This window comes from Equus caballus, chromosome 12 (assembly GCF_041296265.1).
Source record: "Equus caballus isolate H_3958 breed thoroughbred chromosome 12, TB-T2T, whole genome shotgun sequence".
Taxonomy (NCBI): Eukaryota; Metazoa; Chordata; class Mammalia; order Perissodactyla; family Equidae; genus Equus; species Equus caballus.
In genome coordinates this window covers 2,608,445-2,635,251 of record NC_091695.1, presented here as the reverse complement: position 1 = coordinate 2,635,251, position 26,807 = coordinate 2,608,445, and the positions used below count along the sequence as shown (strand labels likewise).

Sequence of the window (26,807 nt, the reverse complement as noted above, 5' to 3'; positions counted from 1 at the left end):
GGAGGCCCGGAGTCCAGAGCTCTTGTGTGCGAGAGCCTCACCGGGGGACTCTGGGCACAGTCAGACCCTAGCCAAGGGTCCCAGTGAGGAGGCCCGGCCCCAGAAAAAGGTCTTTCTTGGACTTCAGAAGAAGAAAGCGGTTTCAACGGTTGAGAAAGACTTGAAAGATCATTTTGGTGGCTGCTGAGAGAGCTCCTCTGAAGCCAGTTCTTCTGCGATCGCACATATTCATGAACCGGGAACACGGTCGTCACGTTAAGCTCCTAAGAACAACGTCTACCTTAATTCTTTGGGTGTCAGGAAGCTTACCTTACTGTCAAGTAAAAGAGTACCCCCCCGTAGGTGTGTGTACGTGTGGCCGTGTGACAACCATCAAATCGGACATCTAAGCACTACCTGTCCAGCAGGTCAGAAAAATTAACCTGTGGATCGAAAACGACAACCCCTAAGCGAACCCCCACTTCTCACTGAAAAAGGGATGCCCGATGATGTCGCCAGGGAATTCCTCTAGGGCTCCAAGGGCCCTCTTTCTGCAGCTTCAGGCACGACTTGAGGCTCCGGGGGCCCGCAGCGGGCGGGAGGGGGAAGGCAAGACCAACTCTGAGAAAGAGAACACGTGGAGGGCAAACCTGGGAGGCCAGAAAGGGGGCTACTTGAGACTGGACTCCAACCCCCGGGCCACGGACCCGGCCCCAACGTCCGCTCTCAACAGCAGCACTTCAGCTCACTGGAGCCGGGCCCGGCTTCGGGCGGGGCCACACAGCCGTCCAAACTCTGGAAACCGAAGACGGTCTCTCTTGGGCGGAATGAGAAGAAACAGGGTCAAGACGACAGAAAAGCTTAGAGAGAACGAGAATGTGCTTAGTTCTCTGGTTGCAAAGTACCGAATCGGTCGGTGCAAATGCGTCCACGCCTGCGGTAGGTATGGGCGTGTGTGTGTGTCTGGGTGTGTGTGGCCAGCACGTCCCCTAAGTCTTGCTGAAGGCTTTCTCACTTCACGAGTAGAAACGCGACTAACATGAAACACGTTACTGGGAGGTGCGGTCACTTGAATTCTGGTTATGCTGATGTTGAGTAAGAAACGATTAGTTTCCATTTTGGGGTGAGTCGTCCTGAGTGAAGATGGCAAAGGTGGATCGAAACAAGAACAACGCTCATATTCAAAGCCAAATAAGCGTAAAATAAAGCGGGACTTCCAGACTGACGAAACCCAAAGCTTGTTACGTGGACAAATGGAGTGGAGACTGGCACAACATCGACGAACCTGGCGGGCGTTACGCTCAAGGGAACAAGCCAGGCAGGGGAAGACAGATACCGCCTGGGCTCACTTAACACGTGAACTCCAAACACGACCAGAGAAAGGTCAGTTCACAGACACGGAGAGTACTAAAGTGGTGGCCAGTGGCTGTGGAGCGGGAGGGAGAGGGAGAGGCAGGTCAAAGGGGACCAACTCTCAGCCCTGAGATCAAGGAGCTCTGAGGATCTCACGTCTGACGCGGTGAGCAGAGTCGAGAACGCCGCACTGTAGGACTGACATCAGCTAAGAGGGCAGCACTTCAGTGCCCTCGCACGCACACACAGAGTCAACAAGTGAGGCGGAAACAACAATCGGAGTTGAGGACAGAGGAGAGTGAGGGTGTGAGTCCCCGGGAACTAGACCGAATTCCTGGGAGAGCTGCAGACTTCTTGCAAAGGCCCTGAGACAGGTGGCTTCGAACCAAGAATCCAGGAGACGCAAGGAACCGGGCGACAGCCGGCTTCCAGGGGGAAGAAACAGAAAACCGGCTAAGGTCTAGAAGGCCCGGGAGGGTGGAGGGAGGCAGTTGGAGGCCAGTTGGTGGCGCAGGGGCTGGGGTCCAATCGCCTGCCCTCCTCTCGCCTGCCCCACCCCCCCTCAGGAGCCCCCGTGACACGGCCACGGTTCCATGATGAGGGCGTGGGGTTCTAATCTCCAAGTCACTCCCAGCGCTCAGTTGCCTGAGAGTAGGACCAGATCCGAGATATGGAAACTCCTATCTTGCGTCTACAAAGCATCGCCGCTACCTGCTTCAGCTCCAGTGCCGCCTCCTGGGTGATTGGGACCATCCTCCGCATCCTGTACGGACTGGGGCTCTTCCTCCTGTTCTTCCCCCCCCGCAAGAGGCATTTGCCCTCACGACCACCTGGCAACAGGAGAAACGTCAGGAAGGTAAGACATCCTGGACCCAGACCCACCCCAAGACGAGTCTCTCTCCTCTTTGACTGGGATTGCCGCTTCTCTGAATCAACTGGAGGGACTCCAGGGATGGGAAAGAACGGAACACCGTCCTTCTAGACACAAGCCAGGTTGCGTGGGCAGGGGGGAGAGCGGGCACAAGGATTTCGGTCCGAAGACCTCCGAGCAGGAGTCCCGGTGTGGTAGAGGGCTCCAGGGAAAGGCCCCCGAGGCCAGCGACCAGTGGCCACGGACGGGAGGCCGAGTGGGGTCTGTGGGAAGACAGGCCCTGAGCACCGCTTCCCCAGCCACCTCCCCGGGGCAGGTGTCTCAGGCGGGCCTTTTCTCTGTCGTGCTCGATCTGAGGGCACAGCTCAGCCCCCGAGAGCCTCTGGGCAGGACCTGGAGTGGGGCTGTAGCCTCAGGAAGCAGAGTCCTCCCTGAGGAAGCTCACAAGATCCTGTACCTCTGAGAAGGCGCGTGCACGCGCTTCTTGAGCAGAGGAACAGCGACGGAAGAGGCACGCTGGTCCCACACGGGGACCTGCTTACGATCCTCAGAGAAGGAAGACAGCACACGTCCATTCTGGGTTCAGTTGTCCACTTCCAAAGGAAGTAAAAGGGAAGAGACGCCCCAGAGCCCCAGGAGTTCAGGGTAGGCGGTCATCCTGCTCACAAACGCTGCGCGTCTGCGGCTGGTCCAGAGAGAGGACGGGGAGCCTTGGGGCTCAGACCCCGCAGTTTCTTGTTTTTTCTCTCATTTCAGCGTCAAGTGGAGCCGAGAGGGAGGAGCAGCAGGAGCAGGAAGAAAAGGGGAGCTTGGAAAGGTAAGCTGCTGCCATTCAGCCCTGTGCCCCAGAGCTGGCCTCCACCTCCTGTCCCTGAGCGCCCGGCTCCGTGGGCTCGAGGAGGCCAGGGACAGAGCCTGTCCCTCAGGAGACAGAGCCCTCCGCGAGGCTCCCGGGAAGGAGAGGAAAACCTGAGTCCTTGCCAGATTCTGTGCGCGGAACTAAGGCCCAGGCCGGCAGGCGTCCGCAACAGGCTGTTGCCCAGCAGGGGCACGTGGGCTGTGGTGGAGGTTGAAGCACTCGGTCCACGACAAACCTCAACCCATCAGCAGCCTTGCCATCCCCGTCAGGGATCCCGTGGCCTTGGGCACTGGTGCCTGGGCTCCAGAGTCTGACCTCAAACGGTCTGCCCTAAAGGCACACTGCACGCAGCCTCCTGCCAGAGCCCTCGGCCCCCGCCTTCACCGCTGTGACCCGGTGCCCTCATTTCTAGTTTACAGAGCTGGCCGGAAGGACCTGGCAGAAGTGGGGGGCCCGAGGTCCCTTTCGCCAAGGTAAGGAAAATTGCCCTTCTCTCCTGGGCTTCTTCCTCGCAGAGGCTCTGACGTGCCCCAGGGCTACAGGCAGCTTGGGGCTGAGCTGGGAGGGGAGCCACGGGCCAGGGGGTGGCAAGAGGCCTGGGGGGAGGGACAGCAGGAGAATTCGGTCCAGTGAAGGGAGGGCCAGGGAGGGCCGTGGCTCTCAAGGGGCCACCCGCACCTGGCCTGGCCCGGCCCGGCCTGCCCTGCCCCGGCCCGGCCCGGCCCGGCCCGGCCCTGCCCTGCCCTGCCCGGCCCTGCCCGGCCCTGCCGTCCCAGGGCCCTCTGCTCCCGGCTACAGCTTGTGCATCTTGTTTCCCGCAGCTCCCCGGGGAGGCTGTCTTGTAAGGGGTGCTCCCATCGCTTCGCATCTCAAGACTCCCCTGGGGAGGCGTGCAAGACAGCGTCTGCTACAGTCCGCCAGCCACGCGGGAAGCCCGCGCAAGGTGCTCCTCTCACCACGACTCCAGCACTTTCCCTGGCTCTTCTCACCCAGCGCACTCGACCTTGGGCCTCCACCCTGCCAGCAGAACCGCCCTCGGCCCTGACCACCACTCCACTACGCCCCGTGGCCACGAGCTCGGCTCCAGCTCACTCGTCTTGGCCGTTTCCCAACTCAGGCCACGGCCGCGGGAGCTGTCGCCTTCAAACGTTCCCCTCCCGGTGGAACACGATCCAGGCCTGGTTCTTCCCCTTGCCGTCGCGCTTCGGGTCCCAGCAAGGGCCCCTGTCCTGCCTCCCACCAGCGGCCTCCTTCTGGGGAGGCCCCACAAACAGGGAGGGAGAGACCGACAGCCCCTCACTTGCCAGCCCTGACGCCCAGAAGCTGCTCGAGACAGACATCACGGAAAGCGTGCCCACGGAGGTCTGGGGAGAAGAGCAAGACGACCCACGCCCTCCTCACATGCTCCAAGCACACACGATCACGTCTGGGCTGAATTTCCGCTGGGGCCTACCCCTCCTGTCCTTGGGGCCTGCGGCTCCGAAAGCATGTGAGGCTCAACCCTCGGCCCTTCCACGGTCCCCTCTGCCCCCCGCAGCCACCTGGGATGCTGGGGCCCCCTCGCAAGCTGACTCGGCACGCTTCGCGGGAGAACCTCTTGAGCCTCCTCCGGGTGACCAGGTCTCAGCTCTGACGACAAAACCATCAGTTCCCAGGCTGGCCCGTCCCCTCCCTGCTCCCTCACCTGTGTGTGAGGAAAATCACAAGGCCCTGGGAGGGACCCTACCTGGCCATGGCAGAGGGCCCTCAGAAGCCTCTCTCTCGGGACAGGAGGGCCGGCCGCCTTCTCCAACCTCCCCACGCAGCCTCTCAGAGAGCGAAGGGCGGGGTGGGACCTTCGTGGGGGCCGAGCGAGGCCGTCGGGGGCCGACTTCAGGCTCCCCAGCGGCCAGGGAAGAGCCTCGGCAGGAGAGTAGGGCTGGGGCCTCACCAGAGCCCTGCCGTGGGGTGGCAACACCGGACGGGGAGTCAGGGTCCCAGTCTCGGAGCCAGGTCGGGGACATGGGAGACACCCTCGAGACCAAACCCCTCCGGCCCCGGCCTGCCAAGGAAGAGGAGCCTCACGACGGCCCTCTCAGAAAAATGTGGAGACGCCTCCTGCCCTGCCTGAGGCCCAACAAGGAGGAAGCGCGAGAGGATCCCCTCGCCAAGGCAAGCCCGCCTCGGCCACCGCCCAGAGCCGGGCACGGGTCACACACAGCTCGGCGTCGGATGGCGGGGCTGTTCAGGCGCCATCGACAGTGACATCCTGTGTCTGCGTCCTGGGAGGGAAACCGAGGCTGGCCGAGAACTTCCGGCCTCCCAGCAGAAGCATCGCGAAACCCACCTCAGGCCTGGCGAGCCGGACATACCTGTCACCACGACGTGCCCTCCTCCCCAGAGCAGAGGAGAACAATCGCAGAGGACAGCCCCCAGCCCACCTCCAGGCACCACAACTGTCCCGATACGAGGGAATGGATCAGAGCAGCCATGGCGACCGGACCTCGCCATCCAGGCAGCCGCGCTCCCCGGCCAAACCCTGCCAGCCTGGGCTGAGGGTGGCAGCTGCCTCAGCCAATCCATTACCCGCCATGCTGTCCTCAGATCTGCGTCTCCCGGGATGAGCAGACTGTGCCTCACACCCCTTTCCTCGTAGGAACGCTTCTCTCCCCGAATGGGCAAGCGGACGAACAGAAAACCTGCTTCTTCTCCTTATCCCACCCTCCGTGCTAACGCCGTCCTCCTACCCGAGTTTTCCCCCAATACACTTGTTTTCTCCTTAGAGGTCGTGGCTTCTGTCTGTGCCCTGCTAGGGGGAAAAACGGGCTCAGGCTCCGCCCTTCCTGAGCGTCTGCTTTGGCTTCCAGAAGGGACAGGGCCACGGGGGGGGGGGGGGGGGGCTGGGGGGGGGGGAGGCCGACGGCAGCGTGGCTCACCCGCCCTCGCCCCAGCTCCCCCATTGCACCTCAAGTCCCCATCACACCGTCCTCCCAAAAACACACGGAAGCTTTGGGCTCCTTCCAGAGGAGCGAAACCTCTAAGACCCCAAGCCCACGATGGGCCCCGCCTGTCCTCTCCTGCGTTCTCTGGCCCTTGAACTTGTGGGGCTGTAGGGAGGGGCTTTGCAGAGGCTCCAGCGAGTGTCGAGACGGGCTCACAGGTCACAGAGTGGGGAGGGGAGTGTGGGGCAGTGCTGGCCCTGAGTCCGGAGGGCGAGGAAGCTTGCCCCGCCCCCCCACCCCTGGGCTCTTGGTGGGAATAGGTGAGGACGCCGCCCCGGGAGCTTCTTCTCTCCCTGCTGAAGCTGCCACGGAGATGGGCCTGCGCATCCCTCTCGGCCCAGCGTCCCCGTCCCTCCGTGCTTGTCACAGTCGGGAGCAGCAGCGACAAGGATGGCTGCGCTCCCGGCTCCGAGGGCGGGCGGGTGGGGAGCACGCAGGCTGCCGTGGGCCCTCACCCCTCTGCCCAGAGGAGCTCAGAGCCCTGCTCTCCTGCACCTGCCTTCTCCTCCTGGGGAACGGAGCCGGGGCTGAGCGCGTGGGGTCACCACCGGACGGTGGGACGCTGTGCGCCTAGGCTGGGACGCGGGGGAAGGAGACAAAGTGCCACTAGAGTTGAACCGCTTACCTACCGGACGGCATTTTTTGGTTTGTATCATTTCACCCCTTAGAAATAAACCTGCCATGAGCTTCTCTGTGAAGGTTTTTGGGTGAACTGAAATTTTGCTGCCCAGCAAATATCACGGGCAGTGAAGGTGTGAAAATGAGCCCGCCTCCAGGATCTCACGAGGAAACGCCACATGGGTTGGAGGTTGAAAGGGCGAAACAGGGCAGAGAGAGTCAACCTAACACCGTATCTTGGATCTGAGCCATTTCCTGAGGAAAGGTCCGTTCCTTAACGCGCGGCACAGGTGCTGGGGACGGGGGAGGGACGGGGATCACCACACTGAATAAAACACTGCCGGAACGCATCTGGACAGGAGACCCCTGACCTTTAACCTGTCACGAGCCCTCTGTTCTTCGTCTCCAGAGAACGTTAATTACACAGAGATCCACACCGATCGAGCGGGTCCCCTGAATGAACTGGATTTCCCCTTGAATTAAGAAGAAACTGACGGTTTGCTGTGGACCCCAATTAGTTGTGAATCAACAGACCGCCTCAGTTTCTCATGGGAATATTAGCGCAGAATCCCCAGCTGAAACGATCACGGAATCCCCTGAATCCGAAGGGAGCACGGAAACGTCAGTGTGCTCCTGGCCTTCCCATCGCTTCTCCAGGTCCCACTGAAATAAGGAATATTCAGTCGAAGAGCAAAGGGAAACTTTCTGAAGCTCGTCTTAATGTCGGAGCCACAGACGCTTCCCGCGCTTCCGTCTTCGGTTAGGAACAGAGAGAGGAATCATCACGCATGTCAGGGAAATACTCCAATGACCCTCAAGTTGGGGTGGGCGGTCTGTCTTGGATACCACGGGCTCACCTCTGCTGTACAAACTGTTCCAGCGGCATTCGATTTTCTGGAAGACTTTTCCGATTGATTTACGTTGTGAACCACACGCCCTCCTCAGCCTTTCTCCGAGCTGGGAGGCAGGCCAATTCGGGGAACCCGCGTGAGGCCTGAGTCAAGTCGGTCCCTGACCTGGGCGGCTGGCTGTGAGGAGGCCCGGAGTCCAGAGCTCTTGTGTGCGAGAGCCTCACCGGGGGACTCTGGGCACAGTCAGACCCTAGCCAAGGGTCCCAGTGAGGAGGCCCGGCCCCAGAAAAAGGTCTTTCTTGGACTTCAGAAGAAGAAAGCGGTTTCAACGGTTGAGAAAGACTTGAAAGATCATTTTGGTGGCTGCTGAGAGAGCTCCTCTGAAGCCAGTTCTTCTGCGATCGCACATATTCATGAACCGGGAACACGGTCGTCACGTTAAGCTCCTAAGAACAACGTCTACCTTAATTCTTTGGGTGTCAGGAAGCTTACCTTACTGTCAAGTAAAAGAGTACCCCCCCGTAGGTGTGTGTACGTGTGGCCGTGTGACAACCATCAAATCGGACATCTAAGCACTACCTGTCCAGCAGGTCAGAAAAATTAACCTGTGGATCGAAAACGACAACCCCTAAGCGAACCCCCACTTCTCACTGAAAAAGGGATGCCCGATGATGTCGCCAGGGAATTCCTCTAGGGCTCCAAGGGCCCTCTTTCTGCAGCTTCAGGCACGACTTGAGGCTCCGGGGGCCCGCAGCGGGCGGGAGGGGGAAGGCAAGACCAACTCTGAGAAAGAGAACACGTGGAGGGCAAACCTGGGAGGCCAGAAAGGGGGCTACTTGAGACTGGACTCCAACCCCCGGGCCACGGACCCGGCCCCAACGTCCGCTCTCAACAGCAGCACTTCAGCTCACTGGAGCCGGGCCCGGCTTCGGGCGGGGCCACACAGCCGTCCAAACTCTGGAAACCGAAGACGGTCTCTCTTGGGCGGAATGAGAAGAAACAGGGTCAAGACGACAGAAAAGCTTAGAGAGAACGAGAATGTGCTTAGTTCTCTGGTTGCAAAGTACCGAATCGGTCGGTGCAAATGCGTCCACGCCTGCGGTAGGTATGGGCGTGTGTGTGTGTCTGGGTGTGTGTGGCCAGCACGTCCCCTAAGTCTTGCTGAAGGCTTTCTCACTTCACGAGTAGAAACGCGACTAACATGAAACACGTTACTGGGAGGTGCGGTCACTTGAATTCTGGTTATGCTGATGTTGAGTAAGAAACGATTAGTTTCCATTTTGGGGTGAGTCGTCCTGAGTGAAGATGGCAAAGGTGGATCGAAACAAGAACAACGCTCATATTCAAAGCCAAATAAGCGTAAAATAAAGCGGGACTTCCAGACTGACGAAACCCAAAGCTTGTTACGTGGACAAATGGAGTGGAGACTGGCACAACATCGACGAACCTGGCGGGCGTTACGCTCAAGGGAACAAGCCAGGCAGGGGAAGACAGATACCGCCTGGGCTCACTTAACACGTGAACTCCAAACACGACCAGAGAAAGGTCAGTTCACAGACACGGAGAGTACTAAAGTGGTGGCCAGTGGCTGTGGAGCGGGAGGGAGAGGGAGAGGCAGGTCAAAGGGGACCAACTCTCAGCCCTGAGATCAAGGAGCTCTGAGGATCTCACGTCTGACGCGGTGAGCAGAGTCGAGAACGCCGCACTGTAGGACTGACATCAGCTAAGAGGGCAGCACTTCAGTGCCCTCGCACGCACACACAGAGTCAACAAGTGAGGCGGAAACAACAATCGGAGTTGAGGACAGAGGAGAGTGAGGGTGTGAGTCCCCGGGAACTAGACCGAATTCCTGGGAGAGCTGCAGACTTCTTGCAAAGGCCCTGAGACAGGTGGCTTCGAACCAAGAATCCAGGAGACGCAAGGAACCGGGCGACAGCCGGCTTCCAGGGGGAAGAAACAGAAAACCGGCTAAGGTCTAGAAGGCCCGGGAGGGTGGAGGGAGGCAGTTGGAGGCCAGTTGGTGGCGCAGGGGCTGGGGTCCAATCGCCTGCCCTCCTCTCGCCTGCCCCACCCCCCCTCAGGAGCCCCCGTGACACGGCCACGGTTCCATGATGAGGGCGTGGGGTTCTAATCTCCAAGTCACTCCCAGCGCTCAGTTGCCTGAGAGTAGGACCAGATCCGAGATATGGAAACTCCTATCTTGCGTCTACAAAGCATCGCCGCTACCTGCTTCAGCTCCAGTGCCGCCTCCTGGGTGATTGGGACCATCCTCCGCATCCTGTACGGACTGGGGCTCTTCCTCCTGTTCTTCCCCCCCCGCAAGAGGCATTTGCCCTCACGACCACCTGGCAACAGGAGAAACGTCAGGAAGGTAAGACATCCTGGACCCAGACCCACCCCAAGACGAGTCTCTCTCCTCTTTGACTGGGATTGCCGCTTCTCTGAATCAACTGGAGGGACTCCAGGGATGGGAAAGAACGGAACACCGTCCTTCTAGACACAAGCCAGGTTGCGTGGGCAGGGGGGAGAGCGGGCACAAGGATTTCGGTCCGAAGACCTCCGAGCAGGAGTCCCGGTGTGGTAGAGGGCTCCAGGGAAAGGCCCCCGAGGCCAGCGACCAGTGGCCACGGACGGGAGGCCGAGTGGGGTCTGTGGGAAGACAGGCCCTGAGCACCGCTTCCCCAGCCACCTCCCCGGGGCAGGTGTCTCAGGCGGGCCTTTTCTCTGTCGTGCTCGATCTGAGGGCACAGCTCAGCCCCCGAGAGCCTCTGGGCAGGACCTGGAGTGGGGCTGTAGCCTCAGGAAGCAGAGTCCTCCCTGAGGAAGCTCACAAGATCCTGTACCTCTGAGAAGGCGCGTGCACGCGCTTCTTGAGCAGAGGAACAGCGACGGAAGAGGCACGCTGGTCCCACACGGGGACCTGCTTACGATCCTCAGAGAAGGAAGACAGCACACGTCCATTCTGGGTTCAGTTGTCCACTTCCAAAGGAAGTAAAAGGGAAGAGACGCCCCAGAGCCCCAGGAGTTCAGGGTAGGCGGTCATCCTGCTCACAAACGCTGCGCGTCTGCGGCTGGTCCAGAGAGAGGACGGGGAGCCTTGGGGCTCAGACCCCGCAGTTTCTTGTTTTTTCTCTCATTTCAGCGTCAAGTGGAGCCGAGAGGGAGGAGCAGCAGGAGCAGGAAGAAAAGGGGAGCTTGGAAAGGTAAGCTGCTGCCATTCAGCCCTGTGCCCCAGAGCTGGCCTCCACCTCCTGTCCCTGAGCGCCCGGCTCCGTGGGCTCGAGGAGGCCAGGGACAGAGCCTGTCCCTCAGGAGACAGAGCCCTCCGCGAGGCTCCCGGGAAGGAGAGGAAAACCTGAGTCCTTGCCAGATTCTGTGCGCGGAACTAAGGCCCAGGCCGGCAGGCGTCCGCAACAGGCTGTTGCCCAGCAGGGGCACGTGGGCTGTGGTGGAGGTTGAAGCACTCGGTCCACGACAAACCTCAACCCATCAGCAGCCTTGCCATCCCCGTCAGGGATCCCGTGGCCTTGGGCACTGGTGCCTGGGCTCCAGAGTCTGACCTCAAACGGTCTGCCCTAAAGGCACACTGCACGCAGCCTCCTGCCAGAGCCCTCGGCCCCCGCCTTCACCGCTGTGACCCGGTGCCCTCATTTCTAGTTTACAGAGCTGGCCGGAAGGACCTGGCAGAAGTGGGGGGCCCGAGGTCCCTTTCGCCAAGGTAAGGAAAATTGCCCTTCTCTCCTGGGCTTCTTCCTCGCAGAGGCTCTGACGTGCCCCAGGGCTACAGGCAGCTTGGGGCTGAGCTGGGAGGGGAGCCACGGGCCAGGGGGTGGCAAGAGGCCTGGGGGGAGGGACAGCAGGAGAATTCGGTCCAGTGAAGGGAGGGCCAGGGAGGGCCGTGGCTCTCAAGGGGCCACCCGCACCTGGCCTGGCCCGGCCCGGCCTGCCCTGCCCCGGCCCGGCCCGGCCCGGCCCGGCCCGGCCCGGCCCTGCCCTGCCCTGCCCGGCCCTGCCCGGCCCTGCCGTCCCAGGGCCCTCTGCTCCCGGCTACAGCTTGTGCATCTTGTTTCCCGCAGCTCCCCGGGGAGGCTGTCTTGTAAGGGGTGCTCCCATCGCTTCGCATCTCAAGACTCCCCTGGGGAGGCGTGCAAGACAGCGTCTGCTACAGTCCGCCAGCCACGCGGGAAGCCCGCGCAAGGTGCTCCTCTCACCACGACTCCAGCACTTTCCCTGGCTCTTCTCACCCAGCGCACTCGACCTTGGGCCTCCACCCTGCCAGCAGAACCGCCCTCGGCCCTGACCACCACTCCACTACGCCCCGTGGCCACGAGCTCGGCTCCAGCTCACTCGTCTTGGCCGTTTCCCAACTCAGGCCACGGCCGCGGGAGCTGTCGCCTTCAAACGTTCCCCTCCCGGTGGAACACGATCCAGGCCTGGTTCTTCCCCTTGCCGTCGCGCTTCGGGTCCCAGCAAGGGCCCCTGTCCTGCCTCCCACCAGCGGCCTCCTTCTGGGGAGGCCCCACAAACAGGGAGGGAGAGACCGACAGCCCCTCACTTGCCAGCCCTGACGCCCAGAAGCTGCTCGAGACAGACATCACGGAAAGCGTGCCCACGGAGGTCTGGGGAGAAGAGCAAGACGACCCACGCCCTCCTCACATGCTCCAAGCACACACGATCACGTCTGGGCTGAATTTCCGCTGGGGCCTACCCCTCCTGTCCTTGGGGCCTGCGGCTCCGAAAGCATGTGAGGCTCAACCCTCGGCCCTTCCACGGTCCCCTCTGCCCCCCGCAGCCACCTGGGATGCTGGGGCCCCCTCGCAAGCTGACTCGGCACGCTTCGCGGGAGAACCTCTTGAGCCTCCTCCGGGTGACCAGGTCTCAGCTCTGACGACAAAACCATCAGTTCCCAGGCTGGCCCGTCCCCTCCCTGCTCCCTCACCTGTGTGTGAGGAAAATCACAAGGCCCTGGGAGGGACCCTACCTGGCCATGGCAGAGGGCCCTCAGAAGCCTCTCTCTCGGGACAGGAGGGCCGGCCGCCTTCTCCAACCTCCCCACGCAGCCTCTCAGAGAGCGAAGGGCGGGGTGGGACCTTCGTGGGGGCCGAGCGAGGCCGTCGGGGGCCGACTTCAGGCTCCCCAGCGGCCAGGGAAGAGCCTCGGCAGGAGAGTAGGGCTGGGGCCTCACCAGAGCCCTGCCGTGGGGTGGCAACACCGGACGGGGAGTCAGGGTCCCAGTCTCGGAGCCAGGTCGGGGACATGGGAGACACCCTCGAGACCAAACCCCTCCGGCCCCGGCCTGCCAAGGAAGAGGAGCCTCACGACGGCCCTCTCAGAAAAATGTGGAGACGCCTCCTGCCCTGCCTGAGGCCCAACAAGGAGGAAGCGCGAGAGGATCCCCTCGCCAAGGCAAGCCCGCCTCGGCCACCGCCCAGAGCCGGGCACGGGTCACACACAGCTCGGCGTCGGATGGCGGGGCTGTTCAGGCGCCATCGACAGTGACATCCTGTGTCTGCGTCCTGGGAGGGAAACCGAGGCTGGCCGAGAACTTCCGGCCTCCCAGCAGAAGCATCGCGAAACCCACCTCAGGCCTGGCGAGCCGGACATACCTGTCACCACGACGTGCCCTCCTCCCCAGAGCAGAGGAGAACAATCGCAGAGGACAGCCCCCAGCCCACCTCCAGGCACCACAACTGTCCCGATACGAGGGAATGGATCAGAGCAGCCATGGCGACCGGACCTCGCCATCCAGGCAGCCGCGCTCCCCGGCCAAACCCTGCCAGCCTGGGCTGAGGGTGGCAGCTGCCTCAGCCAATCCATTACCCGCCATGCTGTCCTCAGATCTGCGTCTCCCGGGATGAGCAGACTGTGCCTCACACCCCTTTCCTCGTAGGAACGCTTCTCTCCCCGAATGGGCAAGCGGACGAACAGAAAACCTGCTTCTTCTCCTTATCCCACCCTCCGTGCTAACGCCGTCCTCCTACCCGAGTTTTCCCCCAATACACTTGTTTTCTCCTTAGAGGTCGTGGCTTCTGTCTGTGCCCTGCTAGGGGGAAAAACGGGCTCAGGCTCCGCCCTTCCTGAGCGTCTGCTTTGGCTTCCAGAAGGGACAGGGCCACGGGGGGGGGGGGGGGGGGGGGGGTGGGGGGGGGGGAGGCCGACGGCAGCGTGGCTCACCCGCCCTCGCCCCAGCTCCCCCATTGCACCTCAAGTCCCCATCACACCGTCCTCCCAAAAACACACGGAAGCTTTGGGCTCCTTCCAGAGGAGCGAAACCTCTAAGACCCCAAGCCCACGATGGGCCCCGCCTGTCCTCTCCTGCGTTCTCTGGCCCTTGAACTTGTGGGGCTGTAGGGAGGGGCTTTGCAGAGGCTCCAGCGAGTGTCGAGACGGGCTCACAGGTCACAGAGTGGGGAGGGGAGTGTGGGGCAGTGCTGGCCCTGAGTCCGGAGGGCGAGGAAGCTTGCCCCGCCCCCCCACCCCTGGGCTCTTGGTGGGAATAGGTGAGGACGCCGCCCCGGGAGCTTCTTCTCTCCCTGCTGAAGCTGCCACGGAGATGGGCCTGCGCATCCCTCTCGGCCCAGCGTCCCCGTCCCTCCGTGCTTGTCACAGTCGGGAGCAGCAGCGACAAGGATGGCTGCGCTCCCGGCTCCGAGGGCGGGCGGGTGGGGAGCACGCAGGCTGCCGTGGGCCCTCACCCCTCTGCCCAGAGGAGCTCAGAGCCCTGCTCTCCTGCACCTGCCTTCTCCTCCTGGGGAACGGAGCCGGGGCTGAGCGCGTGGGGTCACCACCGGACGGTGGGACGCTGTGCGCCTAGGCTGGGACGCGGGGGAAGGAGACAAAGTGCCACTAGAGTTGAACCGCTTACCTACCGGACGGCATTTTTTGGTTTGTATCATTTCACCCCTTAGAAATAAACCTGCCATGAGCTTCTCTGTGAAGGTTTTTGGGTGAACTGAAATTTTGCTGCCCAGCAAATATCACGGGCAGTGAAGGTGTGAAAATGAGCCCGCCTCCAGGATCTCACGAGGAAACGCCACATGGGTTGGAGGTTGAAAGGGCGAAACAGGGCAGAGAGAGTCAACCTAACACCGTATCTTGGATCTGAGCCATTTCCTGAGGAAAGGTCCGTTCCTTAACGCGCGGCACAGGTGCTGGGGACGGGGGAGGGACGGGGATCACCACACTGAATAAAACACTGCCGGAACGCATCTGGACAGGAGACCCCTGACCTTTAACCTGTCACGAGCCCTCTGTTCTTCGTCTCCAGAGAACGTTAATTACACAGAGATCCACACCGATCGAGCGGGTCCCCTGAATGAACTGGATTTCCCCTTGAATTAAGAAGAAACTGACGGTTTGCTGTGGACCCCAATTAGTTGTGAATCAACAGACCGCCTCAGTTTCTCATGGGAATATTAGCGCAGAATCCCCAGCTGAAACGATCACGGAATCCCCTGAATCCGAAGGGAGCACGGAAACGTCAGTGTGCTCCTGGCCTTCCCATCGCTTCTCCAGGTCCCACTGAAATAAGGAATATTCAGTCGAAGAGCAAAGGGAAACTTTCTGAAGCTCGTCTTAATGTCGGAGCCACAGACGCTTCCCGCGCTTCCGTCTTCGGTTAGGAACAGAGAGAGGAATCATCACGCATGTCAGGGAAATACTCCAATGACCCTCAAGTTGGGGTGGGCGGTCTGTCTTGGATACCACGGGCTCACCTCTGCTGTACAAACTGTTCCAGCGGCATTCGATTTTCTGGAAGACTTTTCCGATTGATTTACGTTGTGAACCACACGCCCTCCTCAGCCTTTCTCCGAGCTGGGAGGCAGGCCAATTCGGGGAACCCGCGTGAGGCCTGAGTCAAGTCGGTCCCTGACCTGGGCGGCTGGCTGTGAGGAGGCCCGGAGTCCAGAGCTCTTGTGTGCGAGAGCCTCACCGGGGGACTCTGGGCACAGTCAGACCCTAGCCAAGGGTCCCAGTGAGGAGGCCCGGCCCCAGAAAAAGGTCTTTCTTGGACTTCAGAAGAAGAAAGCGGTTTCAACGGTTGAGAAAGACTTGAAAGATCATTTTGGTGGCTGCTGAGAGAGCTCCTCTGAAGCCAGTTCTTCTGCGATCGCACATATTCATGAACCGGGAACACGGTCGTCACGTTAAGCTCCTAAGAACAACGTCTACCTTAATTCTTTGGGTGTCAGGAAGCTTACCTTACTGTCAAGTAAAAGAGTACCCCCCCGTAGGTGTGTGTACGTGTGGCCGTGTGACAACCATCAAATCGGACATCTAAGCACTACCTGTCCAGCAGGTCAGAAAAATTAACCTGTGGATCGAAAACGACAACCCCTAAGCGAACCCCCACTTCTCACTGAAAAAGGGATGCCCGATGATGTCGCCAGGGAATTCCTCTAGGGCTCCAAGGGCCCTCTTTCTGCAGCTTCAGGCACGACTTGAGGCTCCGGGGGCCCGCAGCGGGCGGGAGGGGGAAGGCAAGACCAACTCTGAGAAAGAGAACACGTGGAGGGCAAACCTGGGAGGCCAGAAAGGGGGCTACTTGAGACTGGACTCCAACCCCCGGGCCACGGACCCGGCCCCAACGTCCGCTCTCAACAGCAGCACTTCAGCTCACTGGAGCCGGGCCCGGCTTCGGGCGGGGCCACACAGCCGTCCAAACTCTGGAAACCGAAGACGGTCTCTCTTGGGCGGAATGAGAAGAAACAGGGTCAAGACGACAGAAAAGCTTAGAGAGAACGAGAATGTGCTTAGTTCTCTGGTTGCAAAGTACCGAATCGGTCGGTGCAAATGCGTCCACGCCTGCGGTAGGTATGGGCGTGTGTGTGTGTCTGGGTGTGTGTGGCCAGCACGTCCCCTAAGTCTTGCTGAAGGCTTTCTCACTTCACGAGTAGAAACGCGACTAACATGAAACACGTTACTGGGAGGTGCGGTCACTTGAATTCTGGTTATGCTGATGTTGAGTAAGAAACGATTAGTTTCCATTTTGGGGTGAGTCGTCCTGAGTGAAGATGGCAAAGGTGGATCGAAACAAGAACAACGCTCATATTCAAAGCCAAATAAGCGTAAAATAAAGCGGGACTTCCAGACTGACGAAACCCAAAGCTTGTTACGTGGACAAATGGAGTGGAGACTGGCACAACATCGACGAACCTGGCGGGCGTTACGCTCAAGGGAACAAGCCAGGCAGGGGAAGACAGATACCGCCTGGGCTCACTTAACACGTGAACTCCAAACACGACCAGAGAAAGGTCAGTTCACAGACACGGAGAGTACTAAAGTGGTGGCCAGTGGCTGTGGAGCGGGAGGGAGAGGGAGAGGCAGGTCAAAGGGGACCAACTCTCAGCCCTGAGATCAAGGAGCTCTGAGGATCTCACGTCTGACGCGGTGAGCAGAGTCGAGAACGCCGCACTGTAGGACTGACATCAGCTAAGAGGGCAGCACTTCAGTGCCCTCGCACGCACACACAGAGTCAACAAGTGAGGCGGAAACAACAATCGGAGTTGAGGACAGAGGAGAGTGAGGGTGTGAGTCCCCGGGAACTAGACCGAATTCCTGGGAGAGCTGCAGACTTCTTGCAAAGGCCCTGAGACAGGTGGCTTCGAACCAAGAATCCAGGAGACGCAAGGAACCGGGCGACAGCCGGCTTCCAGGGGGAAGAAACAGAAAACCGGCTAAGGTCTAGAAGGCCCGGGAGGGTGGAGGGAGGCAGTTGGAGGCCAGTTGGTGGCGCAGGGGCTGGGGTCCAATCGCCTGCCCTCCTCTCGCCTGCCCCACCCCCCCTCAGGAGCCCCCGTGACACGGCCACGGTTCCATGATGAGGGCGTGGGGTTCTAATCTCCAAGTCACTCCCAGCGCTCAGTTGCCTGAGAGTAGGACCAGATCCGAGATATGGAAACTCCTATCTTGCGTCTACAAAGCATCGCCGCTACCTGCTTCAGCTCCAGTGCCGCCTCCTGGGTGATTGGGACCATCCTCCGCATCCTGTACGGACTGGGGCTCTTCCTCCTGTTCTTCCCCCCCCGCAAGAGGCATTTGCCCTCACGACCACCTGGCAACAGGAGAAACGTCAGGAAGGTAAGACATCCTGGACCCAGACCCACCCCAAGACGAGTCTCTCTCCTCTTTGACTGGGATTGCCGCTTCTCTGAATCAACTGGAGGGACTCCAGGGATGGGAAAGAACGGAACACCGTCCTTCTAGACACAAGCCAGGTTGCGTGGGCAGGGGGGAGAGCGGGCACAAGGATTTCGGTCCGAAGACCTCCGAGCAGGAGTCCCGGTGTGGTAGAGGGCTCCAGGGAAAGGCCCCCGAGGCCAGCGACCAGTGGCCACGGACGGGAGGCCGAGTGGGGTCTGTGGGAGGGGAGACAGGCCCTGAGCACCGCTTCCCCAGCCACCTCCCCGGGGCAGGTGTCTCAGGCGGGCCTTTTCTCTGTCGTGCTCGATCTGAGGGCACAGCTCAGCCCCCGAGAGCCTCTGGGCAGGACCTGGAGTGGGGCTGTAGCCTCAGGAAGCAGAGTCCTCCCTGAGGAAGCTCACAAGATCCTGTACCTCTGAGAAGGCGCGTGCACGCGCTTCTTGAGCAGAGGAACAGCGACGGAAGAGGCACGCTGGTCCCACACGGGGACCTGCTTACGATCCTCAGAGAAGGAAGACAGCACACGTCCATTCTGGGTTCAGTTGTCCACTTCCAAAGGAAGTAAAAGGGAAGAGACGCCCCAGAGCCCCAGGAGTTCAGGGTAGGCGGTCATCCTGCTCACAAACGCTGCGCGTCTGCGGCTGGTCCAGAGAGAGGACGGGGAGCCTTGGGGCTCAGACCCCGCAGTTTCTTGTTTTTTCTCTCATTTCAGCGTCAAGTGGAGCCGAGAGGGAGGAGCAGCAGGAGCAGGAAGAAAAGGGGAGCTTGGAAAGGTAAGCTGCTGCCATTCAGCCCTGTGCCCCAGAGCTGGCCTCCACCTCCTGTCCCTGAGCGCCCGGCTCCGTGGGCTCGAGGAGGCCAGGGACAGAGCCTGTCCCTCAGGAGACAGAGCCCTCCGCGAGGCTCCCGGGAAGGAGAGGAAAACCTGAGTCCTTGCCAGATTCTGTGCGCGGAACTAAGGCCCAGGCCGGCAGGCATCCGCAACAGGCTGTTGCCCAGCAGGGGCACGTGGGCTGTGGTGGAGGTTGAAGCACTCGGTCCACGACAAACCTCAACCCATCAGCAGCCTTGCCATCCCCGTCAGGGATCCCGTGGCCTTGGGCACTGGTGCCTGGGCTCCAGAGTCTGACCTCAAACGGTCTGCCCTAAAGGCACACTGCACGCAGCCTCCTGCCAGAGCCCTCGGCCCCCGCCTTCACCGCTGTGACCCGGTGCCCTCATTTCTAGTTTACAGAGCTGGCCGGAAGGACCTGGCAGAAGTGGGGGGCCCGAGGTCCCTTTCGCCAAGGTAGGGAAAATTGCCCTTCTCTCCTGGGCTTCTTCCTCGCAGAGGCTCTGACGTGCCCCAGGGCTACAGGCAGCTTGGGGCTGAGCTGGGAGGGGAGCCACGGGCCAGGGGGTGGCAAGAGGCCTGGGGGGAGGGACAGCAGGAGAATTCGGTCCAGTGAAGGGAGGGCCAGGGAGGGCCGTGGCTCTCAAGGGGCCACCCGCACCTGGCCTGGCCCGGCCCGGCCTGCCCTGCCCCGGCCCGGCCCGGCCCGGCCCGGCCCTGCCCTGCCCTGCCCGGCCCTGCCCGGCCCTGCCGTCCCAGGGCCCTCTGCTCCCGGCTACAGCTTGTGCATCTTGTTTCCCGCAGCTCCCCGGGGAGGCTGTCTTGTAAGGGGTGCTCCCATCGCTTCGCATCTCAAGACTCCCCTGGGGAGGCGTGCAAGACAGCGTCTGCTACAGTCCGCCAGCCACGCGGGAAGCCCGCGCAAGGTGCTCCTCTCACCACGACTCCAGCACTTTCCCTGGCTCTTCTCACCCAGCGCACTCGACCTTGGGCCTCCACCCTGCCAGCAGAACCGCCCTCGGCCCTGACCACCACTCCACTACGCCCCGTGGCCACGAGCTCGGCTCCAGCTCACTCGTCTTGGCCGTTTCCCAACTCAGGCCACGGCCGCGGGAGCTGTCGCCTTCAAACGTTCCCCTCCCGGTGGAACACGATCCAGGCCTGGTTCTTCCCCTTGCCGTCGCGCTTCGGGTCCCAGCAAGGGCCCCTGTCCTGCCTCCCACCAGCGGCCTCCTTCTGGGGAGGCCCCACAAACAGGGAGGGAGAGACCGACAGCCCCTCACTTGCCAGCCCTGACGCCCAGAAGCTGCTCGAGACAGACATCACGGAAAGCGTGCCCACGGAGGTCTGGGGAGAAGAGCAAGACGACCCACGCCCTCCTCACATGCTCCAAGCACACACGATCACGTCTGGGCTGAATTTCCGCTGGGGCCTACCCCTCCTGTCCTTGGGGCCTGCGGCTCCGAAAGCATGTGAGGCTCAACCCTCGGCCCTTCCACGGTCCCCTCTGCCCCCCGCAGCCACCTGGGATGCTGGGGCCCCCTCGCAAGCTGACTCGGCACGCTTCACGGGAGAACCTCTTGAGCCTCCTCCGGGTGACCAGGTCTCAGCTCTGACGACAAAACCATCAGTTCCCAGGCTGGCCCGTCCCCTCCCTGCTCCCTCACCTGTGTGTGAGGAAAATCACAAGGCCCTGGGAGGGACCCTACCTGGCCATGGCAGAGGGCCCTCAGAAGCCTCTCTCTCGGGACAGGAGGGCCGGCCGCCTTCTCCAACCTCCCCACGCAGCCTCTCAGAGAGCGAAGGGCGGGGTGGGACCTTCGTGGGGGCCGAGCGAGGCCGTCGGGGGCCGACTTCAGGCTCCCCAGCGGCCAGGGAAGAGCCTCGGCAGGAGAGTAGGGCTGGGGCCTCACCAGAGCCCTGCCGTGGGGTGGCAACACCGGACGGGGAGTCAGGGTCCCAGTCTCGGAGCCAGGTCGGGGACATGGGAGACACCCTCGAGACCAAACCCCTCCGGCCCCGGCCTGCCAAGGAAGAGGAGCCTCACGACGGCCCTCTCAGAAAAATGTGGAGACGCCTCCTGCCCTGCCTGAGGCCCAACAAGGAGGAAGCGCGAGAGGATCCCCTCGCCAAGGCAAGCCCGCCTCGGCCACCGCCCAGAGCCGGGCACGGGTCACACACAGCTCGGCGTCGGATGGCGGGGCTGTTCAGGCGCCATCGACAGTGACATCCTGTGTCTGCGTCCTGGGAGGGAAACCGAGGCTGGCCGAGAACTTCCGGCCTCCCAGCAGAAGCATCGCGAAACCCACCTCAGGCCTGGCGAGCCGGACATACCTGTCACCACGACGTGCCCTCCTCCCCAGAGCAGAGGAGAACAATCGCAGAGGACAGCCCCCAGCCCACCTCCAGGCACCACAACTGTCCCGATACGAGGGAATGGATCAGAGCAGCCATGGCGACCGGACCTCGCCATCCAGGCAGCCGCGCTCCCCGGCCAAACCCTGCCAGCCTGGGCTGAGGGTGGCAGCTGCCTCAGCCAATCCATTACCCGCCATGCTGTCCTCAGATCTGCGTCTCCCGGGATGAGCAGACTGTGCCTCACACCCCTTTCCTCGTAGGAACGCTCCTCTCCCCGAATGGGCAAGCGGACGAACAGAAAACCTGCTTCTTCTCCTTATCCCACCCTCCGTGCTAACGCCGTCCTCCTACCCCAGTTTTCCCCCAATACACTTGTTTTCTCCTTAGAGGTCGTGGCTTCTGTCTGTGCCCTGCTAGGGGGAAAAACGGGCTCAGGCTCCGCCCTTCCTGAGCGTCTGCTTTGGCTTCCAGAAGGGACAGGGCCACGGGGGGGGGGGGGGGGGGGGGGGGGGGGGGGGGGGGGGAGGCCGACGGCAGCGTGGCTCACCCGCCCTCGCCCCAGCTCCCCCATTGCACCTCAAGTCCCCATCACACCGTCCTCCCAAAAACACACGGAAGCTTTGGGCTCCTTCCAGAGGAGCGAAACCTCTAAGACCCCAAGCCCACGATGGGCCCCGCCTGTCCTCTCCTGCGTTCTCTGGCCCTTGAACTTGTGGGGCTGTAGGGAGGGGCTTTGCAGAGGCTCCAGCGAGTGTCGAGACGGGCTCACAGGTCACAGAGTGGGGAGGGGAGTGTGGGGCAGTGCTGGCCCTGAGTCCGGAGGGCGAGGAAGCTTGCCCCGCCCCCCCACCCCTGGGCTCTTGGTGGGAATAGGTGAGGACGCCGCCCCGGGAGCTTCTTCTCTCCCTGCTGAAGCTGCCACGGAGATGGGCCTGCGCATCCCTCTCGGCCCAGCGTCCCCGTCCCTCCGTGCTTGTCACAGTCGGGAGCAGCAGCGACAAGGATGGCTGCGCTCCCGGCTCCGAGGGCGGGCGGGTGGGGAGCACGCAGGCTGCCGTGGGCCCTCACCCCTCTGCCCAGAGGAGCTCAGAGCCCTGCTCTCCTGCACCTGCCTTCTCCTCCTGGGGAACGGAGCCGGGGCTGAGCGCGTGGGGTCACCACCGGACGGTGGGACGCTGTGCGCCTAGGCTGGGACGCGGGGGAAGGAGACAAAGTGCCACTAGAGTTGAACCGCTTACCTACCGGACGGCATTTTTTGGTTTGTATCATTTCACCCCTTAGAAATAAACCTGCCATGAGCTTCTCTGTGAAGGTTTTTGGGTGAACTGAAATTTTGCTGCCCAGCAAATATCACGGGCAGTGAAGGTGTGAAAATGAGCCCGCCTCCAGGATCTCACGAGGAAACGCCACATGGGTTGGAGGTTGAAAGGGCGAAACAGGGCAGAGAGAGTCAACCTAACACCGTATCTTGGATCTGAGCCATTTCCTGAGGAAAGGTCCGTTCCTTAACGCGCGGCACAGGTGCTGGGGACGGGGGAGGGACGGGGATCACCACACTGAATAAAACACTGCCGGAACGCATCTGGACAGGAGACCCCTGACCTTTAACCTGTCACGAGCCCTCTGTTCTTCGTCTCCAGAGAACGTTAATTACACAGAGATCCACACCGATCGAGCGGGTCCCCTGAATGAACTGGATTTCCCCTTGAATTAAGAAGAAACTGACGGTTTGCTGTGGACCCCAATTAGTTGTGAATCAACAGACCGCCTCAGTTTCTCATGGGAATATTAGCGCAGAATCCCCAGCTGAAACGATCACGGAATCCCCTGAATCCGAAGGGAGCACGGAAACGTCAGTGTGCTCCTGGCCTTCCCATCGCTTCTCCAGGTCCCACTGAAATAAGGAATATTCAGTCGAAGAGCAAAGGGAAACTTTCTGAAGCTCGTCTTAATGTCGGAGCCACAGACGCTTCCCGCGCTTCCGTCTTCGGTTAGGAACAGAGAGAGGAATCATCACGCATGTCAGGGAAATACTCCAATGACCCTCAAGTTGGGGTGGGCGGTCTGTCTTGGATACCACGGGCTCACCTCTGCTGTACAAACTGTTCCAGCGGCATTCGATTTTCTGGAAGACTTTTCCGATTGATTTACGTTGTGAACCACACGCCCTCCTCAGCCTTTCTCCGAGCTGGGAGGCAGGCCAATTCGGGGAACCCGCGTGAGGCCTGAGTCAAGTCGGTCCCTGACCTGGGCGGCTGGCTGTGAGGAGGCCCGGAGTCCAGAGCTCTTGTGTGCGAGAGCCTCACCGGGGGACTCTGGGCACAGTCAGACCCTAGCCAAGGGTCCCAGTGAGGAGGCCCGGCCCCAGAAAAAGGTCTTTCTTGGACTTCAGAAGAAGAAAGCGGTTTCAACGGTTGAGAAAGACTTGAAAGATCATTTTGGTGGCTGCTGAGAGAGCTCCTCTGAAGCCAGTTCTTCTGCGATCGCACATATTCATGAACCGGGAACACGGTCGTCACGTTAAGCTCCTAAGAACAACGTCTACCTTAATTCTTTGGGTGTCAGGAAGCTTACCTTACTGTCAAGTAAAAGAGTACCCCCCCGTAGGTGTGTGTACGTGTGGCCGTGTGACAACCATCAAATCGGACATCTAAGCACTACCTGTCCAGCAGGTCAGAAAAATTAACCTGTGGATCGAAAACGACAACCCCTAAGCGAACCCCCACTTCTCACTGAAAAAGGGATGCCCGATGATGTCGCCAGGGAATTCCTCTAGGGCTCCAAGGGCCCTCTTTCTGCAGCTTCAGGCACGACTTGAGGCTCCGGGGGCCCGCAGCGGGCGGGAGGGGGAAGGCAAGACCAACTCTGAGAAAGAGAACACGTGGAGGGCAAACCTGGGAGGCCAGAAAGGGGGCTACTTGAGACTGGACTCCAACCCCCGGGCCACGGACCCGGCCCCAACGTCCGCTCTCAACAGCAGCACTTCAGCTCACTGGAGCCGGGCCCGGCTTCGGGCGGGGCCACACAGCCGTCCAAACTCTGGAAACCGAAGACGGTCTCTCTTGGGCGGAATGAGAAGAAACAGGGTCAAGACGACAGAAAAGCTTAGAGAGAACGAGAATGTGCTTAGTTCTCTGGTTGCAAAGTACCGAATCGGTCGGTGCAAATGCGTCCACGCCTGCGGTAGGTATGGGCGTGTGTGTGTGTCTGGGTGTGTGTGGCCAGCACGTCCCCTAAGTCTTGCTGAAGGCTTTCTCACTTCACGAGTAGAAACGCGACTAACATGAAACACGTTACTGGGAGGTGCGGTCACTTGAATTCTGGTTATGCTGATGTTGAGTAAGAAACGATTAGTTTCCATTTTGGGGTGAGTCGTCCTGAGTGAAGATGGCAAAGGTGGATCGAAACAAGAACAACGCTCATATTCAAAGCCAAATAAGCGTAAAATAAAGCGGGACTTCCAGACTGACGAAACCCAAAGCTTGTTACGTGGACAAATGGAGTGGAGACTGGCACAACATCGACGAACCTGGCGGGCGTTACGCTCAAGGGAACAAGCCAGGCAGGGGAAGACAGATACCGCCTGGGCTCACTTAACACGTGAACTCCAAACACGACCAGAGAAAGGTCAGTTCACAGACACGGAGAGTACTAAAGTGGTGGCCAGTGGCTGTGGAGCGGGAGGGAGAGGGAGAGGCAGGTCAAAGGGGACCAACTCTCAGCCCTGAGATCAAGGAGCTCTGAGGATCTCACGTCTGACGCGGTGAGCAGAGTCGAGAACGCCGCACTGTAGGACTGACATCAGCTAAGAGGGCAGCACTTCAGTGCCCTCGCACGCACACACAGAGTCAACAAGTGAGGCGGAAACAACAATCGGAGTTGAGGACAGAGGAGAGTGAGGGTGTGAGTCCCCGGGAACTAGACCGAATTCCTGGGAGAGCTGCAGACTTCTTGCAAAGGCCCTGAGACAGGTGGCTTCGAACCAAGAATCCAGGAGACGCAAGGAACCGGGCGACAGCCGGCTTCCAGGGGGAAGAAACAGAAAACCGGCTAAGGTCTAGAAGGCCCGGGAGGGTGGAGGGAGGCAGTTGGAGGCCAGTTGGTGGCGCAGGGGCTGGGGTCCAATCGCCTGCCCTCCTCTCGCCTGCCCCACCCCCCCTCAGGAGCCCCCGTGACACGGCCACGGTTCCATGATGAGGGCGTGGGGTTCTAATCTCCAAGTCACTCCCAGCGCTCAGTTGCCTGAGAGTAGGACCAGATCCGAGATATGGAAACTCCTATCTTGCGTCTACAAAGCATCGCCGCTACCTGCTTCAGCTCCAGTGCCGCCTCCTGGGTGATTGGGACCATCCTCCGCATCCTGTACGGACTGGGGCTCTTCCTCCTGTTCTTCCCCCCCCCAAGAGGCATTTGCCCTCACGACCACCTGGCAACAGGAGAAACGTCAGGAAGGTAAGACATCCTGGACCCAGACCCACCCCAAGACGAGTCTCTCTCCTCTTTGACTGGGATTGCCGCTTCTCTGAATCAACTGGAGGGACTCCAGGGATGGGAAAGAACGGAACACCGTCCTTCTAGACACAAGCCAGGTTGCGTGGGCAGGGGGGAGAGCGGGCACAAGGATTTCGGTCCGAAGACCTCCGAGCAGGAGTCCCGGTGTGGTAGAGGGCTCCAGGGAAAGGCCCCCGAGGCCAGCGACCAGTGGCCACGGACGGGAGGCCGAGTGGGGTCTGTGGGAAGACAGGCCCTGAGCACCGCTTCCCCAGCCACCTCCCCGGGGCAGGTGTCTCAGGCGGGCCTTTTCTCTGTCGTGCTCGATCTGAGGGCACAGCTCAGCCCCCGAGAGCCTCTGGGCAGGACCTGGAGTGGGGCTGTAGCCTCAGGAAGCAGAGTCCTCCCTGAGGAAGCTCACAAGATCCTGTACCTCTGAGAAGGCGCGTGCACGCGCTTCTTGAGCAGAGGAACAGCGACGGAAGAGGCACGCTGGTCCCACACGGGGACCTGCTTACGATCCTCAGAGAAGGAAGACAGCACACGTCCATTCTGGGTTCAGTTGTCCACTTCCAAAGGAAGTAAAAGGGAAGAGACGCCCCAGAGCCCCAGGAGTTCAGGGTAGGCGGTCATCCTGCTCACAAACGCTGCGCGTCTGCGGCTGGTCCAGAGAGAGGACGGGGAGCCTTGGGGCTCAGACCCCGCAGTTTCTTGTTTTTTCTCTCATTTCAGCGTCAAGTGGAGCCGAGAGGGAGGAGCAGCAGGAGCAGGAAGAAAAGGGGAGCTTGGAAAGGTAAGCTGCTGCCATTCAGCCCTGTGCCCCAGAGCTGGCCTCCACCTCCTGTCCCTGAGCGCCCGGCTCCGTGGGCTCGAGGAGGCCAGGGACAGAGCCTGTCCCTCAGGAGACAGAGCCCTCCGCGAGGCTCCCGGGAAGGAGAGGAAAACCTGAGTCCTTGCCAGATTCTGTGCGCGGAACTAAGGCCCAGGCCGGCAGGCGTCCGCAACAGGCTGTTGCCCAGCAGGGGCACGTGGGCTGTGGTGGAGGTTGAAGCACTCGGTCCACGACAAACCTCAACCCATCAGCAGCCTTGCCATCCCCGTCAGGGATCCCGTGGCCTTGGGCACTGGTGCCTGGGCTCCAGAGTCTGACCTCAAACGGTCTGCCCTAAAGGCACACTGCACGCAGCCTCCTGCCAGAGCCCTCGGCCCCCGCCTTCACCGCTGTGACCCGGTGCCCTCATTTCTAGTTTACAGAGCTGGCCGGAAGGACCTGGCAGAAGTGGGGGGCCCGAGGTCCCTTTCGCCAAGGTAAGGAAAATTGCCCTTCTCTCCTGGGCTTCTTCCTCGCAGAGGCTCTGACGTGCCCCAGGGCTACAGGCAGCTTGGGGCTGAGCTGGGAGGGGAGCCACGGGCCAGGGGGTGGCAAGAGGCCTGGGGGGAGGGACAGCAGGAGAATTCGGTCCAGTGAAGG

At 61.0% G+C, this 26,807-nt stretch overlaps 2 protein-coding genes across 18 annotated transcripts in view; one reads left to right on the top strand and one right to left on the bottom strand.

Annotated features, from left to right (window-relative positions):
• The window catches only part of LDLRAD3 (low density lipoprotein receptor class A domain containing 3), a 417,721-nt gene that overhangs the window by 300,154 nt on the left and 90,760 nt on the right, over positions 1-26,807 (bottom strand). The window lies entirely within an intron of this gene.
• Positions 17,084-21,233, top strand: LOC138916381 (spermatogenesis-associated protein 31E1-like). The gene is made up of 5 exons (XM_070228624.1): positions 17,084-17,194; positions 17,303-17,592; positions 18,368-18,428; positions 18,883-18,943; positions 19,292-21,233. Exons 2-5 carry the CDS (start codon positions 17,407-17,409, stop codon positions 20,712-20,714), a joined length of 1,731 nt encoding a protein of 576 aa, XP_070084725.1. The 5' UTR covers positions 17,084-17,194; positions 17,303-17,406; the 3' UTR covers positions 20,715-21,233.